Source organism: Bison bison, unplaced genomic scaffold (assembly GCF_000754665.1).
Source record: "Bison bison bison isolate TAMUID 2011002044 unplaced genomic scaffold, Bison_UMD1.0 scf7180017864043, whole genome shotgun sequence".
Taxonomy (NCBI): Eukaryota; Metazoa; Chordata; class Mammalia; order Artiodactyla; family Bovidae; genus Bison; species Bison bison.
In genome coordinates, this window is record NW_011494615.1 from 7952356 (window position 1) to 7969026 (window position 16671).

Here is a 16671-nt window from a genome sequence, read left to right on the forward strand (position 1 = left end):
CGTTACTGCTAAGCCAATTATCAGTGATGGTCAATAAATTTTGACTTAAAAAAAAGTCAACCCTTATATTAGGTGTGTATAGTGTAAGAAGTCAACCCTTATAATATATTAGGTGTGTATAGTGTGTAAGAAAATCATTATCTCCCAAATGCACGTGGCAACATTAATATTTAAATCAAAGCATATGGCCAAAATATCAACCCTGTACATGTTTTTGCACTGTAAGAGTCATTTGGGAGTTAGGCCTTTTAAAGACGAAATTTTCTGATGAGATGCTAGGCTAAATTTTGTGTCATGTGAGAAAACTGGCATAGAACAGTATCACACACTGGTAAAAACCACGTGTCAAAAAATACAAACACTTCAAATGGTTCTAAAACCTTAGAGGCAGCACTGTCCAAGAGGAATGTAATCAGGGCCATTATTTTCCAGTAGACACATTAAAAAAAAAAACAGTGGAATTAATTTCCATATTTTAAAATTAACCCAATATATCTAACATGTCATTTCAACATAATCAATACACAACATTACTAACATATATTACAGGTTTAGATGTCCTAAAATGGGTGTGTATCATACATCTGTGTGTGCCTTTCACCAGCCACGTCCCATGTGCTCAGGGCCCAGTGATGAGTGATTGTGATTTTAGATACTGAGGCTTTAGCGTCTAAGGAATACATGTAAAATACAAGGAGAGTTTTTTTGTTGCTCTTAAAACACCAAGTTTTCCACATGTCACCTTATGAGTGATATGTCAGAGAAACTGACCATTCATGAATCATTACTGGTTAATTGTATTCCCCCAAAGAATATACTTAGAGTTATATGAATTTTGAAAATTTTCAAAATTTCTTAAAACCATTTAAAGTTAGGTATGATTTTTATATCATCTTAAAATACATCATCTTAAATGTACAGTTTGGTAAGTTTGAACATATACATGTAAACCGTCAGTCCAATTAAGACACAGAATATTTCTTTCACCCCAGAAAGATTCCTTCCAGTCAACTCCCCAAGCACTGTTCCCATTTCTATGAACATAAGTTAGGACAGCTTCTGCTTGTCGTACAAATGGTATAAATAGAATCATACGTATGTACCTTACACTGAGTAAAGAAGAAACAAAATGTTTTGAGATTTGCATCATGCTGACTAGTGCAGCAGCAGCTTGTTCTTTTTACAGCTGAGCAGTATTCCAATATACAGAGTGGCCTGTAATTTATTTTATTTCTTAAAATTAAAAAAATTTAATTTGGCTTCACTCGATCTTACCTGGGGCATGTGGGATCTTTAGTTTCAGCATACAGGACCTAGTTCCCTGACCAGGGAATCAAACTCAGGCCCCTTGAGTTGGAAGCGTGGCGTCTTAGCCACTGAACCACCAGGGAAGTCCCTATTTATGTTAGAAAGAATTTTTGGTTGCACTGAGTGACTGGCATGTGGGATCTGTTTCCCCGACCAGGCCTCTTGCAATGGGAGCTTGGAGTCCTAACAACGGGGCAACTAGGGAATTCCTAGCCAACAACTTAGTTAAGCCAATCTCCCACTGATACATGCCTAGGTTATTTCTACTTTTTGTCTATCAAAAGTAAAACTGCTTTAAAATTCTTACGTGGACAAATTTTCATTTCTCTCAGACAAAAACTGAGAAATAGAATCACCTTTCATTTCAATAATGTAAGTCAGAGCACTTATTTAACTCAAGACTGGAGTGAGAGTGAGTATGCGTGTCTGCGCACGTGTTTTCTTAACCGCATGAAACCAATGGCTTTGCTTTGGGTGGTTCAGGAAATAAAGGAATATTCTTACAGTGTCATTATATGCACGCCTTCTTGACCCAATGTATCAGTATCTCTAAATTCATCTGAGCCTCATGATTAAACCATTAATTTCTGAGACTTCTTCCTGCTTGGGGGACAAATTTCTGTTTTAATTTTGAGAATATTTTTTTCTGAAAGCTACCTTGATTTTAATACAGAATCTCACAATTGCTTCCGGTATCCTATGCCTTCTGAAAACATACCTGTAACTTGGTTAGAATGATTTTTTTGGGGAACCATCTTCATTCATGTACAAAAAAAAAAAAAGGAAACTAGTCAAGAAGCTCTGTCTGAATCCATACAGTAAGAAGTGGTCATTAGAACCGTCATGATAATTTACTGCGTATTAGTTATGCTGGAAAAGAGGAAATGAGGTTTTGCATTGGTGTCTTGGGTATTAGAGCACAGAGGGGTCAAATATAATAGTCCATAAAAAGTAAACTATGCACTCCTCATACATGTTTCCAATCGTATAAATGAATTCAGGTTAGAAACAGATAAAATCTCTGACAATTCTAGGATCTCAAAGGAGAACCAATGTGCTCAGGCTCCTCCTTTCTGCAGAAGACAGCTGGCTCCTGCCACAGAACTGCGCTCTAACACACCCAACTACGCTGGGAGCTTTTATAGCTTTGACAATTACGACACAAATCTTTTACGACTCCTTCCCCCACACCATTTGTCTCCACATTATGGTTACTACTGTCCTGCCCAGCGGTTCTTTTTAGAAATCTACCCTAAGGCTCCTTCCATCTTGTTCCATTTCCCTTCTCCCATCTGCTCCATAAGAAAAAAAGGTTAGTATGTATCAGCAAACCCATCTTACCTCACTTTATGATGATGGAATTCCCTATGGAGACCCTCTGTCCCTTTCCACAAAAATAGGGAAGTAATTTTTTTTCTCTCTCTGAAAACCACCAATCCTCCTGCTAGAATGTGTGGAAAGCAAACAGTTGTGAAAGGCACAACACTCTCTGAGAGGATGAATGCCACCCTGCACATACCCTTCTGTTTTATAGTGCCACTTACAGAAGGTAAATTTAAATTACACAACTCTGTAGCTGTTCAACCAGTGTGGAAGCAGAAACATCTTAAATTACATGCACACATAAAGCAATCCTAAGATTAGCACTCATTCAAATAAACTTGAAAAATTAAATCCAACTCAAATATTGCTGCAAATATTCATCATAAAGGATTCCCCTTAACTGTGTACAATGATAAGTCACCGCAGCATTATTTATAACAGCAAAAACTGACAACACTGTAACTATAAATCAACATTAAATAGTCATATCCATATAATGCAATTGTATGCGTCCATATAATGCAATTGTATGCACCCACTGGAGAAGGCAATGGCACCCCACTCCAGGACTCTTGCCTGGAAAATCCCATGGACGGAGGAGCCTGATAGGCTGCAGACCATGGGGTCGAGAAGAGTCGGACACGACTGAGCGACTTCACTTTCACTTTTCCCTTTCATGCGTTAGTGAAGGAAATGGCAACCCACTCCAGTGTTCTTGCCTGGAAATCCCAGGGACGGGGGAGCCTGGTGGGCCGCCGTCTATGAGGTCGCACAGTCAGACACGACTGAAGCGACTTAGCAGCAGCAGCATGTACCCATTAGTGAAAGTGAAAGTGAAGTCGCTCAGTCATGTCCGACTCTTTGCAACCCCAAGGACTGTAGCCTACCAGGCTCCTCCACCCATGGGGTTTTCTAGGCAAAAGTACTGGAGTGGGTTGCCATATCCTTCTCCAGAGGATCTTCCGGACCCAGGGATTGAACCCAGGTCTCCCGCATTGTAGGCAGACGCTTTACTGTCTGAGCCACCAGGGAAGTCTAATGCACCCATTAGAAAGAATGAAACCGAGCTCTATACTGATACAAACTATCTCTACAGACACATTGTAATGCGAAAAGTAAGGTACAGAGCAGTGTGGAAGGCTATGGCTGTAGTGTAAAAATCCATATATATATATATGCTGGGATGGTAATGAGAAATCTCACTGGAAGGACACAGAGGAAGCTGGTCAGCTGCCGCCCAACAGGAGGGAAAGCAGCCTGAGACTGGCTAAGATTCACTTTACACTGCAGGGCCTCTACAGTACTTGGACTCTTCACCCTACAGAGTAACCTACTAATGACAGAGGAGCCCTGAGGTACACGTGAAATGTGGTGGCCCCACAGACAGAGACGTCTGTAGCAAACAGTAGGCGTCCTGGGGGAAACTGTGCATTTCTGGGGCAAATTTAAAGCGTTTTCCCAAATGCAGCCTTGGCTGAAATTTACAATCCATCCCTTTACATCAGCTCACTTTATACCAAACCTAGATTAGCTTTACTTAATTTGCTTTGTTTTTTCACATTTCCACTCAGGACAAAAATCCAACATAGTGAGTTTATTTTAGCTATATGGTTGGAATTTGATTTTTTTTTAATTTCATTTTATTTCACTCCATAGCTATATTCTTTTGTATATTTTGTCATTGTTTCACCAGTTATTTGTCATAGTATTTTTTATTTTCTTGCTATCTTCTGACTCATATAGGAAATAAGAATTCAAGAAAATTTAAATAAAACCTTGGGAAAAAAAATTTAATTATCTTTAAGTTAAAAACAAAAACGCTTCTTTTAAAACCTTAAATGACCAACTTATTTCTAACTAAATTTGAGAGTTTAGATTTTCCTCATATAATCAGAAGATTAATGCTTTCTTCCCAAAAATAAGATACAGTGGGAATTTACACATATATATAACCCAGGAAAGAGAGGTTATATTACTGCAAAGTGGGAATTTGACAGAATAAAGAGATAAAAAGCTGTTGTCTGGACTTCCTTGGTGGTTCAGTGATTACGAATCCGCCTGCTAAGGCAGGGAACGTGGGTTCGACCCCTGGTCTGGGCGACTAAGTCTGTCCGCCACAACTACTGAGCCTGTGCTCGACAAGAGAAGCCCAGACGCCACAACTAGCCTGTAGTCTCTGCTCGCTGCAACCAGGGAAGGCCCACGGGCAGCGACAAAGCCCAGCGCAGACAAAAAAAAAAAAGCTGTTGCTGTGTTGAACAGGGTGCCTGGAGCCCTGAGCTCGCAGACAGCGATGCCATGCCATCAACACACTGACCTGATGATACACGACCAGAAAAGGGCACATGGCCAGTCTTTCCTCCAAAGAGACTCATTAAGATTAATGGAGTAACTTCATGTTTTAAAAGTTGGAAGAAACAGATATTCCAGTAACAAAATAAAAATCATCAGTTATCCCACCACTATGAAGGTTCTGACACAGATCCCTCCAGACTTTTATCATGCAGACACATATATACATTATTTTATAAAAATGTAACTGTAAACTATTTAGACACAAATCTTAGCATTTTATAGCTCTGTCCAAAGCTTTATTTGGAAAGGTAAATGAAACTAATCAAATATATTATGAGAAATTACATGAAACATGGAGAGAGCCTTACATTATTAAGCTTATATAAAATAAATTCTAGATAAAACAAAAATTTAGATTGGTGGTTGTGACAGTGTAACAAAAAGTGCTAGAAAAATGTGGCTAAATTATTCTTTAAATCTTGGAGGCAAGAAGGCCTTTCTAAACACCGCACAAAATGGGGGAAAAAAGTAAAGAACATTGATAAATATGATACTTAATACATGAAACTGTTTTATAACTAAATATCAGAAACAGTGTTATAAGACAAATGATAAAGATCAATTTCCTTAATAAAACAGTAAATCCTACCAACAGGAGGTTCACAGTAAAAGTAATATAGGTGATCAATAAACTTTGGCATCAGATTGAGCACCTTGGATTGAAAGAAATGTAAAATTATAATGTGAAGTCATTCCCCACTTATTAGGGTGATCAAATTATCACAAGAAGAAAGGACACGCCCCAAATCCCACCACCTGGTAACTAGCCTACTAAGTAACGCCGTTTTCTCCTAAGTGTTTGCCATCTGCTACTGAGAGCAGTGCCTTTTCTTTTACCTCTGATTCCCCTGCAGCTAGCACAGATCAGCACTAATGCTTGTTGGAAAGAATGTGATCAAATGAAATGCTTTCCAAAACTTTACAATGCTACTGGCAATACAGAAACGTCTCAACTGTACTCTTGTCACTTTTTGCAACTTAGTAGGTGAAAACATAAGCAATCATGGCTCTTTCTTTCCATTTTAATTTGCAGTCCTATTATTGAAATCATTCTTAAGAGATGCTGAACCATTAACCCTATTTCCAAAACATGAAAAGACAATGGTCAAAAACATCCCAAATTTGTTGAAAGATAAATTTATAGACTTAAGAAAGTCAGCTAACACCAAGGGAGGTTAAAACCAAAGAAAAGCCCACTTAGATCCATCATAGTGTAACTGCTGAATGAAACACAGACAATCCACGGGGACAGGAAAATGGCACCTGTAACACAGCGGCTGAGGTCAGACACCGGCGGCTAGAGACGATGCGGTGCCGTCTCGGAAAAGCCGACTGAAAACAGAACAAGACCTAAAACACTTTTATGCAATGAAAACATCCTCCAAGAATGAAGAGGAAATGAAGACAACTTTAGATTTAAAAAGGAAAACAAAACAACATAAAACCTTAGGAAAAACTGATGGGAGATCTTCAGATTGAAGGGAAATGATTTTCTATAAAAATGAGAATCATCAGGAAATGGTACTCATGTAGTCAGACATAAAAGACTGCTCTGTTTCTTTTAACATATACATGACTGTTCAAAGCAAATATAATGGGGTTTGTAAATCTACATAGGCAATAACATAACTTACCCAAACTGATAGAGATAGACAGAGAAAATCTGAACAGCACTTAACTACCGAAGAACTTCAATTCACTATTCAACCTTTCCCACAAAGACCCTAGCCCAGATGGTTTTACTGGTGAATTCTATCAATCATCTGAGGAAGGAACAACACCTAGATTAGATAAACTCTTTCAGAAAACAGAGGAAGTACTTTCCAACTCATTCATATGTTCAGCATAACCCTGAAACTAACACCTAAACAAGACATCTACAGGAATGAAGGGCATGGACCACCTTTCCTTGTGAGCATGGGAGCAAACACTCCTCACAAAAAGACTCAATCCAACAGTTTATTAAAAAGGTAGTAAATACATCCTGCCTAGTAGGCTTAAATCACAAGACTGAAAGGTTGGTTTAATATCTGACACTTAATCAATGCAATTCATAATATTAACAAAATAAAGGACCAATGCAATGCTAATTTTGTTTAGATACTCACTTTAAGTTTTCTAACTCCTGTTTTCTCAATGGGGAAGAAGGTGGAGCTGGAATGCATTTGTCTCCATCGTGGCTTTTACTGCTAAAATAAAGATAGAGTCCTAATTATGAAGAGCACAAATAATCAAATATATTGATAAAGTTTCATCTCCCTATCCCCACTCTCATGCAATTTTTTAATGAAAAAAGTGTAAAAGAATCAAACTGAAAAATACTTGGTAATGCAGTATCACTAACATGTTAAAGCTGTAGCACAGGGACTTTTCTAGTGGTCCAGTGGTTAAGACTCTGTGTTTCCAATGCAGGGGACACAGGTTCGATCCCTGGTTGGGGAACTGGGATCCCACATGCTCCACAGTGCAGCCAAGAAATTAAAAAAAAAAAAAAGCTATACCATGTATTAGCCTCTTTTCCCTACCGCTCTAAAAAATCTGTAACAGAAAACAATATCTCTACTATACAAAGGAAACCATTCCAGTATTTTTACAAATTTCTCATTCTTCTAGTTGTCTTTTACCAACTACAGTAAAGCATAACCCCTTGATTGAGGGAAAAAAATTCCAAAATTTTTATTTCAAATTTTCTATAATAAACATTATATTTTTAGCATCTTAGAAAAGATGCTGAGATGGAAGACTCGAGTTTAAAGGTGCCATATGTAAAAAAGAGCTCTTTACATATAATAGTGTTTGTTTTATTAGGAGATAGAATTCTCCCAATTTCTGTGCACTCGGTGCTTAGTCAGTCAGTCATGTCTGACTCTTTGCAACCCCATGGACTGTAGCCCGCCATGCTTCTGTCTCCATGGAATTTTCCAGGCAAGAATACCGGAGTGGGTAGCCATTCCCTACTCCAGAGGATCTTCCCAATCCAGGGATTGAGCCTGTGTTGATTCTTTACCACTGAGTCACCTGGGAAGACCCCCAATTTCTATAGATTGGCATAATATTTCCTTTAATGTAGAAAATCAGAAATATACAGAAATATCCTGAAGGTCAGTGGTTAACTTTAGTATGTTAAGAAAAAAGGCAGAAAATAATAAGAAAAGAGAAGTTTTAGGGATTTAAGTATTTATTTTAATAAAGGTTTTTTTTAAAAAAGCATCTCTGACAGCAACAGGATTTCTTGCAATGATTCCTCATGGCAGTGAAAAGCTTACTTGCTACTTTTCTTTTTCAAGATTCTCTCCTCACTTGGCCTTCACCTTTTTTTTCTCTTGTAGAGAAAGAAAAAAATATATATATTTGTATATACACTTGGCCATGCTGCGTGGCTTGTGGGATCTTAGTTCCCCAACCATGGACTAAACCCAGGCCTCTACAGTGAAAGCGTGGAATCCACTAGGCCGCCAGGGAATTTCCCAGAAATACGTATACATTCATACTTCCTATCACTCAAAACAGAAAACTTTGGAAATTCTGGCTGCAGATTTTAGGAACTCATCTACTGGACAAAGCTGACTAACGAAGCCCCGCAGACCTGGCCGAGGGAGGTCGAAGCGGTCGGGATACCTGCAAGCATCGCTGCTCTCACCGCTCTCCGCGTTGCCGCCTAACTGATTACTGTTTTTAGATCCATTTTCCTGCTTCGGATCTTGCTGGTCTTCAGGTAACAGCAGCAAGGCATTTCGGAGACAAATGGCTGCAAACTCCATACTGGCTACAGGAATGGCTGAAGACTGTCCATCACTGAAAAGAACAAGCCCAAGTCAGCTGACAAAGCGCCAGCCATAAATAAGACTTCCCTATTATCAGGGATAAAACCAACGTAACTAAATAACAAAGGCTTTGCCCTCGGACAGGTAGAAATGGTAATACAAGCAGTTATGAGAGAATGCTAAAGAGTCCAAGGCCTAAATATCATAGAGGAGTACCTTGGGGACATCATGGGTTCGGTTCCAGACCACCACAATAAAGACAGTATCACAATAAAATAAGTCACACAAAAATTTTTTGGTTTCCCACTGGATATATAAGGAATGCCTACACTATGCTGTGGTCTATTAAGTTTGCAACAACATGATGTCTAAAAAAAATAGCCAATGTACATATCTCAAGAAATATTAATTGTTAAATGCTAACTATCACGACCCTTTAGCGAGTCAAAATCTTCTTGCAAAAGTACCATCAATGATCACTGATCACCATATCAAATAATGACGAAAAAGTCTGAGGAAGTGTAAATAATGACGAAAAAGTCTGAGAATGTGCCAAGAATTACCAAAATGTGACACAGAGATTACACAGTGAAGAGCTATTACTGGAAAAATGGCACCAAGAGACTTGCTCCACTTAGGGCTGTCACAAACCTTCAATTTGTAAGAAAAAAAAAAAAAGCAACATCTGCAAAGTGCAACACAGAAATAGCTGAGTGCAGTACAGGGAGGTATGTCTGTATATACGATGTAAAGTATAAGTAAAAGATTGCAAGTATATACATTATACACGACGCTGTTTCTACTGGAATGGGACCTCGGGGACAACCTGACAGATACCTGCAATGTCAGTGTTAATCTAATAAAGGAGTTACAGACAATAAGAACTGTAGTGAAGGCCAGGACAGATACAATCAGAACGGAAAAGAAGGGAAAAAGTAGATTTTCACATCTGAGCTTTGTTTTGGTTGACGTTTGCTTTTAAAAATATCTTACTTAGTTACCTTGTGAAAAAGTAATGTTACCAGTCTTATAACTTTGTTGAGATTTTATATAATTTTCTGTTGGCTTTATATATCAAGCTGAATCAGCTTTATTAGGGAGAAAAAAGGGAAAAGGTGTAACAATTTTAAAATGGTAGGGAAGTGATGCTTTAACTTGTCTTTGAAAGAAATCTATATTACTGTTGAAATAAAGAGCAAATTATTGTGTGCCAGATACATTTTTGAAACTTTGGGAAAACTTTTAAACGGCACTGAACAATTTTACTTTGGATAGAAGAGAAAAGCAGAAATTTTTTTACAAAGCCTACTACTTTAAAAATAGTAGCAACTCCAAATTGGAATCTTTGTAAGAGATAAAGTTGGTCATATTTAAAAGTTGTTCAGTTGAAAACCTGTTCTACATGAGACGGCTTTATATTACCTCTGTTGATATATATATAATAGTACTTTTATCTCCTAGTACTAAGGAATTAGCTTTTGGGACTATGAGAAAATAATAACTAAATGAAAAGCATCAATGATCAACTATATAACAAGGAAACAACAAGATGCCCTCTTCTGGACATTCTGGATAATGGCACTGAATAGACCAGGGTTTCTTAGGGCAACAACCTCAACACCCATGGATATAATAAACCAAAATCATGTATGAAATAACATTCGCCGCTGACCTGTGTACAGCAGTCTATTTGCTGAAGCAGCAATAAAATCTAGTTACAAAGTGGCTCCTCCTATGAGGTGATTTCCAACCATATTTTTAAATAAATAACACTATTATGAAATAGTATTAAACATATACACTTTCTCTTGGCAAAATACTTACTTATAAACAGTATTCTGGATGGACTGTGATGCCAGAACTATTTTACGATGATAGCCTTGACCAACAATAGACTGTACAATTCCTTTTTTACTTGGAAGACCTTTTGTTTCTTGTTCAGAAGTCTACAAAACACAAATCATTTCTAATTAATTTAATGGAATTGTAAGATGAGGTATGAAAAATAACCCAGGACCTTTCACAATTACTCTAAGAACCTTCTTAAGATCCATCAGTGTGGAGTTCGGGGTGATAAATGTTTGGCAATGAAGAGAAGAGTACATGAGGCTGAAAGTCGGTGGCATACACTGCACTTTATTACATAAGCTCTGAGATAAATCTGAGGCATAGAGCAATTCAAGAGTGACTCAAGGAACAAGGTGCGACTGTACAGCAGAGAGAACTATATTCAATATCCTACGAAAAACTATAATGGAGAAGAATATGAAAAAAGAATGTTATTTAAAAAGAATGACTCAAGTGTTTATTCAGAATGATTTATTTGGACCAGTCTGTGCCCTAGGCACCATGCTGGATATGACGGGCACTATGGGCGTTTTCTTTCTTAAAGAAAGTAAGAGCCACAGAATCACAGTGAATGAGAGAAGGGAAGCAGGTCCATTTACTAAAACACACATCTCTCCCCTCTTAACTGCAAGTATTAATTACAGCATCAAAAATATATACACAAACAAGCTACATATGTCAAAATTTATCGTAGGCACAATTCTTACCTTCAAGGAAATTAAAATCCTACAGTCCTGTAAACATTAAACTGAAAATAGTAAAAGCTACTAGCTCATATAGAGATATTTTAGGATATTTCACTATGATACATAATCTCAACACAGGAGCTTGGTGGTGTCAACTTCCTTTATCGTCCCCCCGCCCCTTCATGCTAAGTCTCTGATTTACCTGCATTTTATAAAGTCCTGCAGGTTCTCACATACAGGGACAGACTGGTGACAACTCACATGAACTCGCAGAGATAAACTCTGCCCTACAGAAAGTCCACCTCTCAACGCGTTGTTTCTGTGCTGTTACTTCTTGCTCCCTAATACAACTTTCTCATGATTCTACCTCCATATACATGTGACTTTTTAACAAAGCAAGGATTTACATGTATCTTCATTATAGAAACAATTACATGACATATCAAAAATACAATAAAAGTGACTGAGTGACTGGAACTAATTTTTCTTTACTGAGGTGGCAGCTAAGGAATACTAGTGAAAAATAAAGACAGGGTAGATGTTCTGAACCACGATTAGAAGGCCTTCTCTTCTGACCTCTTTTCCTCGCAGGGGTGATAAAAACTTTCAACAGCTTGCCCATACTCTCTTACCTGATCCTTAAGGCTGTAGAAGCTGATCAGATGGCTAGATCTGGATGGGACTAAAAATCCACAAAACAGACCACGGAGTCAATAGGACACCAACAGCCAGAGAGTGTGCCAGAACGGTCTTTATGTAAAATATTATGTGATTAAAACAGTCATAATTTTAGAGTGGCTTGGCAGTAACCACACTCAAGAAGTAATTTTCAGAACTCAGAAAAATAAATGGCACATATCCAGAAAAGTAAACGGCATGTGGTGATTTTTTTAAGTAGTCTTCTCTTAAATACTCTAATTGAGTCTGTATTTTTTATTTAGTAAATATTTTCTTATATATACTATACATTGCTCAGGTAAACAAAAACCCTGCATCTGCCAAAAGAGGTCTGCAACAGCGTGCACTGATCATGAGGATGAATCACCTCCTTGGCGTCACCAGGTTACTGCTTATTGTAAAGGAGTGTATTTTCAGAAAGTAAAGCTTTGTCCAGCATTCCTTCTGTCCTGAGTAAATTAAAAGAAATGTTGCACATTTTTATTTGGAGTTTATAATTTCTCCTGTTGGGATTTTCCTCTCTCATGTTACTCAAGAGTATTTTGGGGCTCATTTTACCTCAGGTTCTAGATGGAGGAGAAGAGCAAAGATAGATAATTATTTATGGCAAATTTCCTGTTAATAGCACAGGATTGTGAGTGTTCTGGTATCTACCAGGTTTTCACAACCAAATCATTTTTGCTATTTTTTAAAAAATTTACAAATTTACAATTTTTTTTTTTTCAAATTTACAATTTTCTAGAAGAAAACAGGAGAGGAAAAAAAAAAAAAAAAACTCATGAAATCCATAGAAGACAGACAATCCTAAAAGCACCATTTCTAAAAATAAGTCATTTTAAAAGAAAACAATTAAATATCACTAGAGCCTCCAACACTAATTAAATTCATCTCATTAAAGAGAATAAGCAATTTCTAGAGATCCCTTTTGTTTAAAAAAAAAACACAAATTATACCTAGAATTGTTCATCAGTTAATTTAAGAATTACCCATTAAGAAAGCTATCTCTTGATACGAAGGAAAAGTACAATGAAATAACCCACTAAAGCCTTTCAAAGACAACATTCACCCCCAGTAGTAGCAAACTCAAATCAAACTGCTTGTATCAAGTGTGACAAGTGCCAGGCAGACACACCTCTTTAATCCCTTTAGTTCCTGTAGCTGCTTTTCAGGAAGTGCTGTTCCCCATGGCAGACATGCCAGGCAAAACCTCTGGATGCCATACCCCCTAGAGCCTAGCAAGGGCGGGGGTGGCTAGGAGACCGGGTGGTACAGACAGCTGGTGAATCTGATACTACCTGTCTTTCCCCCACCTCCCACTGACCCCTCCCCGACCTGAGATCCAAAAGGCTTTTGTCACCCGCTGTTTGGCGATAACCTAGGTACGGACGCTAGTGTAAACTGGTCTATTTCTCATAACCCCTGTGGATGGACACGTGTCAGAGAGAAAAAGCCTGGTAATCCACTAACTCCACACCATCTACTGAATCAGAAGGAAACGTGCGGGCACTGGAGGACACAGCGTAACACGGTTCTTTCCACACTCGCAGTGTTATCAGCAGTCCCCGTTTAATCTCCGGGTGCATACAGCACTTTCACGCCAGCTTACGACGTGGCCCCTGCCCTGGCAGCTAGCAGACCACTGTTGCAACAGATACAACCTTCTGAACGGCTTCAACTTTTCACCGTGACTGCTGACACATGTGGTCATTCTCACCAAGAGCCAGAAAGTGAAAACATGACTTCACGAAACTAAATTCTGTCCAACTGATAAGGAACGGAAGACTATCTTTACAAAGTCCCTGAGAGTCAGCAAGGGGAGGGGGGCAGCAAGTGGGGGTGGGGGTTCAAAAAGATAGAGACTCACTCCCTTATTAGCAGCAATGCAGCATTCAGCCAGCCGCAGCCAGAGGCGGGGGTTTGCGTGATAAACCTGAACCGCTTCAATCAGACACTCAAATGCAGCGAGCGGCCTTCCAATGTGAAGCAGCTGAATCCCACAGTTATACAGCAACTCATACCTCTTGTTGGTTAGTAATGTACACATAGGTCTTCCTGAGAATTTTTTGCCTGATGATAAAAAGCAGATGAGAACAAATTATTAGATTTAAAATAGCAGCTCCACTGAAAACATTTCTTCACTAAGTACTCAACCACTACCTCATCTGACACCGAGGAGCCCAATCCTCAATCTGAAGGTGTAAACACCTCCCACCACAATGATGATCTCCACCCCCGACCCAATAAATATCCTCCAGAGGCATCTCAGTTGTCTGTGCTCATGGAGCCAGAGATGTGTCTTCTCACATGCCAGCTCCTCAGGCAACAATGTTCCAGGAAGGCAGAGACCGAAACAGGACCCTCTCTCACTCCAATGAACCTTACACTACCTCTCCACACTCTTAGCACCTGTAAGAAGATGCCCCTCCTCTTCACTTTCAGTTCAGCTAGGCTTCCCTGGTGGCTCAGATGGTAGAGAATCCCCGTACGATGCGGGAGACCTGGGTTTGATCCCTGAGTTGGGAAGATCCTCTGGAGAAGCGCATAGCAAGCTACTCCGGTATTCTTGCCTGGAGAATCCCATGGACAGAGGAGCCTGATGGGCTAGAGTCCACGGGGTTGCAAAGAGTTGGACAAGACTGAGTGACTAAGCACATCACAGTCATTTTATCAGCATGTATTTTCTTAACCAGAAGTATTCAGCTAATGTTAGGGTTTTAGGGAACTTTACTATGGAAACAAAAATTTCCTATACCTACAATGACTAGTGTTCATTCACTTATTCTAAGTTTCATTGCTGCTGTTCAGTCACTAAGTTGCGTCTGACTCTTAGTGGCCCCATGGACTGCAGCATGCTAGGCTTCCCTGGCCTTCACTACCTCCTGGAGTTTGTTCAAATTCACATCTATTGAGGCGGTGATGCTATCTAACTATCTTCTCCCCTGCCTCCCTCTTCTCCTTTCATAGGCCGTAAGAAAACAAGAGGAGGGATTCCCTGGCAGTCCAGTGGTTAGGACTTGGCGCTTTCACTGCTGGGGCCCAGGTTTGATCCCTGGTCGAGGAACTAAGATCCCACAAGCCGTGTGGTGTGGCCAAAAATAAGGACAGAGAGAGACTATGTGTGATTTTTTGGATATATTTTTCATCAACTAAATAGTCTTTAAGCTACACAATTACCTGATTTTAAGGATTTCAGATCAAGGATCCATATACTAAGAATATAAAGGAATAAACTTCATAAATTTGCTTAAAGATTGTCAGGTGCTGCCAACAGTATCACATATGAAACCGCCTGAAGGAAAAAAAAAGGCTAGAATAAAACTAGTTTAGGGACTTCCCTGGTGGTCTAGTGGCTAAGACCTCATGCTTCCAAGGTAGGGGGGTCTGGGTTTGATCCCTGGTCAGGGAACTAGATCCTGCATGCCTCAACTAAAGAGATGCCTCATGCTGCAAGGAAGAAGATCCTGAGTGCTGCAAGTCAGACCTGGAGCAGCCAAAATGAATAAAAAAAAAAACAAAAAACCAAAAAACCACAAACAAAAAAACAAACTAGTTTGGCAGAGTTAAGAAATCTTAGGAAAATACTTTGCTTTATAACATTACCACATGAGATTACTGTTATTTCAAATCCACAAATTTGAATGTAATTTAAACTTTTTTGATTATTATCCCTAACACCTTGCTACACAAAGTAGCAATATCTACTAAAACTCCAGAGTCAATTTCTGGGGTGGGATCATGTGTATGTAAGGACACATACCGTGCATTTTAATCAGATACTTGCTCTCTGAAATCATGCTTTCCTCGAGCAGTGAGACACAAACTGGCTCCCGTCCGCGGGCTCACCTGGATCAGTGCTGCCTGCACTGAGCTGGGCACAGACGTTGTCATTCTCCTGTAGAGCCTTTTTAAAGTAGAAAATGCCCAAATTGTGCTTGCTCATGGCAAAATGGATACAACCAAGATTATTCCAGAACATGCACCGCAAGCATTCACCTGAGAAAAACACAAATTTATCCACAAACCAATTTTACTGCTGATACACATCCTACAAGAATCAGGCTTTTGGGGCCTGAGTAAATTCTATATTCACTCAGACACTAGAGAACAGTTTACAAGGCATTCGAAATTTAGGAAAACATCTGAAAATTCTGTAACCTCCTTTCTCTTAAAATCCCTTATTAAAAGTGATAAGTAAATTTAGCATATTAATTTTTTTTTAAGCATACTGATTTTGTTAGCCTGTTTATCTTTTTCTGACTTCATTTTTAATAACCACAGGCAAATGATACAAAAATGCAGAAGACAAGAAGTATTTATTAGTAACGTAATAAGTATGAACTGCATCCACACAACAGTTCTGGGAGGAAAGCAGCAAGTCATAGAAGCGACAGAAGTGTATTTAAGAACGTGTAAATGGAACGTGTAAAATCCTGCTTTGTGTTGCTCAACCTTGTCTTCACTCTTCTTTCCATTCACACTCCTTTAAATACGATGATGGCAGAGCATCTACCTTCCTGTGTGAGTCGGGCGTTTGTATTTCTTATCCTGTACACTTGCCTCTTCCTAGCTCTTAATCCCTTTAAAAGACCCGGTTACAGATGTGTTCCCGTTGGTTACCTGCCAGCGTGTACATTATAGAAACCTTCTGTCCCGTGTGTTTCCATGACTCCCCCGCGGCCAGCTTGTCGTCTGTCTTGTGAGTTGGTTAG

General features: G+C 39.0%; 1 protein-coding gene across 3 annotated transcripts in view; it reads right to left on the minus strand.

Annotated features, from left to right (window-relative positions):
- The window catches only part of CNOT10 (CCR4-NOT transcription complex, subunit 10), a 58309-nt gene that overhangs the window by 15993 nt on the left and 25645 nt on the right, over window positions 1-16671 (minus strand). For 2 of the 3 annotated variants that reach the window (XM_010835544.1, XM_010835546.1), the window contains exons 9-13: window positions 15806-15955; window positions 13827-14029; window positions 10575-10696; window positions 8605-8781; window positions 7095-7175 (exon numbers count right to left, since the gene is read on the minus strand). In XM_010835544.1, coding sequence (XP_010833846.1) covers window positions 7095-7175; window positions 8605-8781; window positions 10575-10696; window positions 13827-14029; window positions 15806-15955 — 733 coding nt within the window. The remainder of the gene's footprint in view (window positions 1-7094; window positions 7176-8604; window positions 8782-10574; window positions 10697-13826; window positions 14030-15805; window positions 15956-16671) is intronic. The other variant, XM_010835545.1, reaches the window with a different exon arrangement.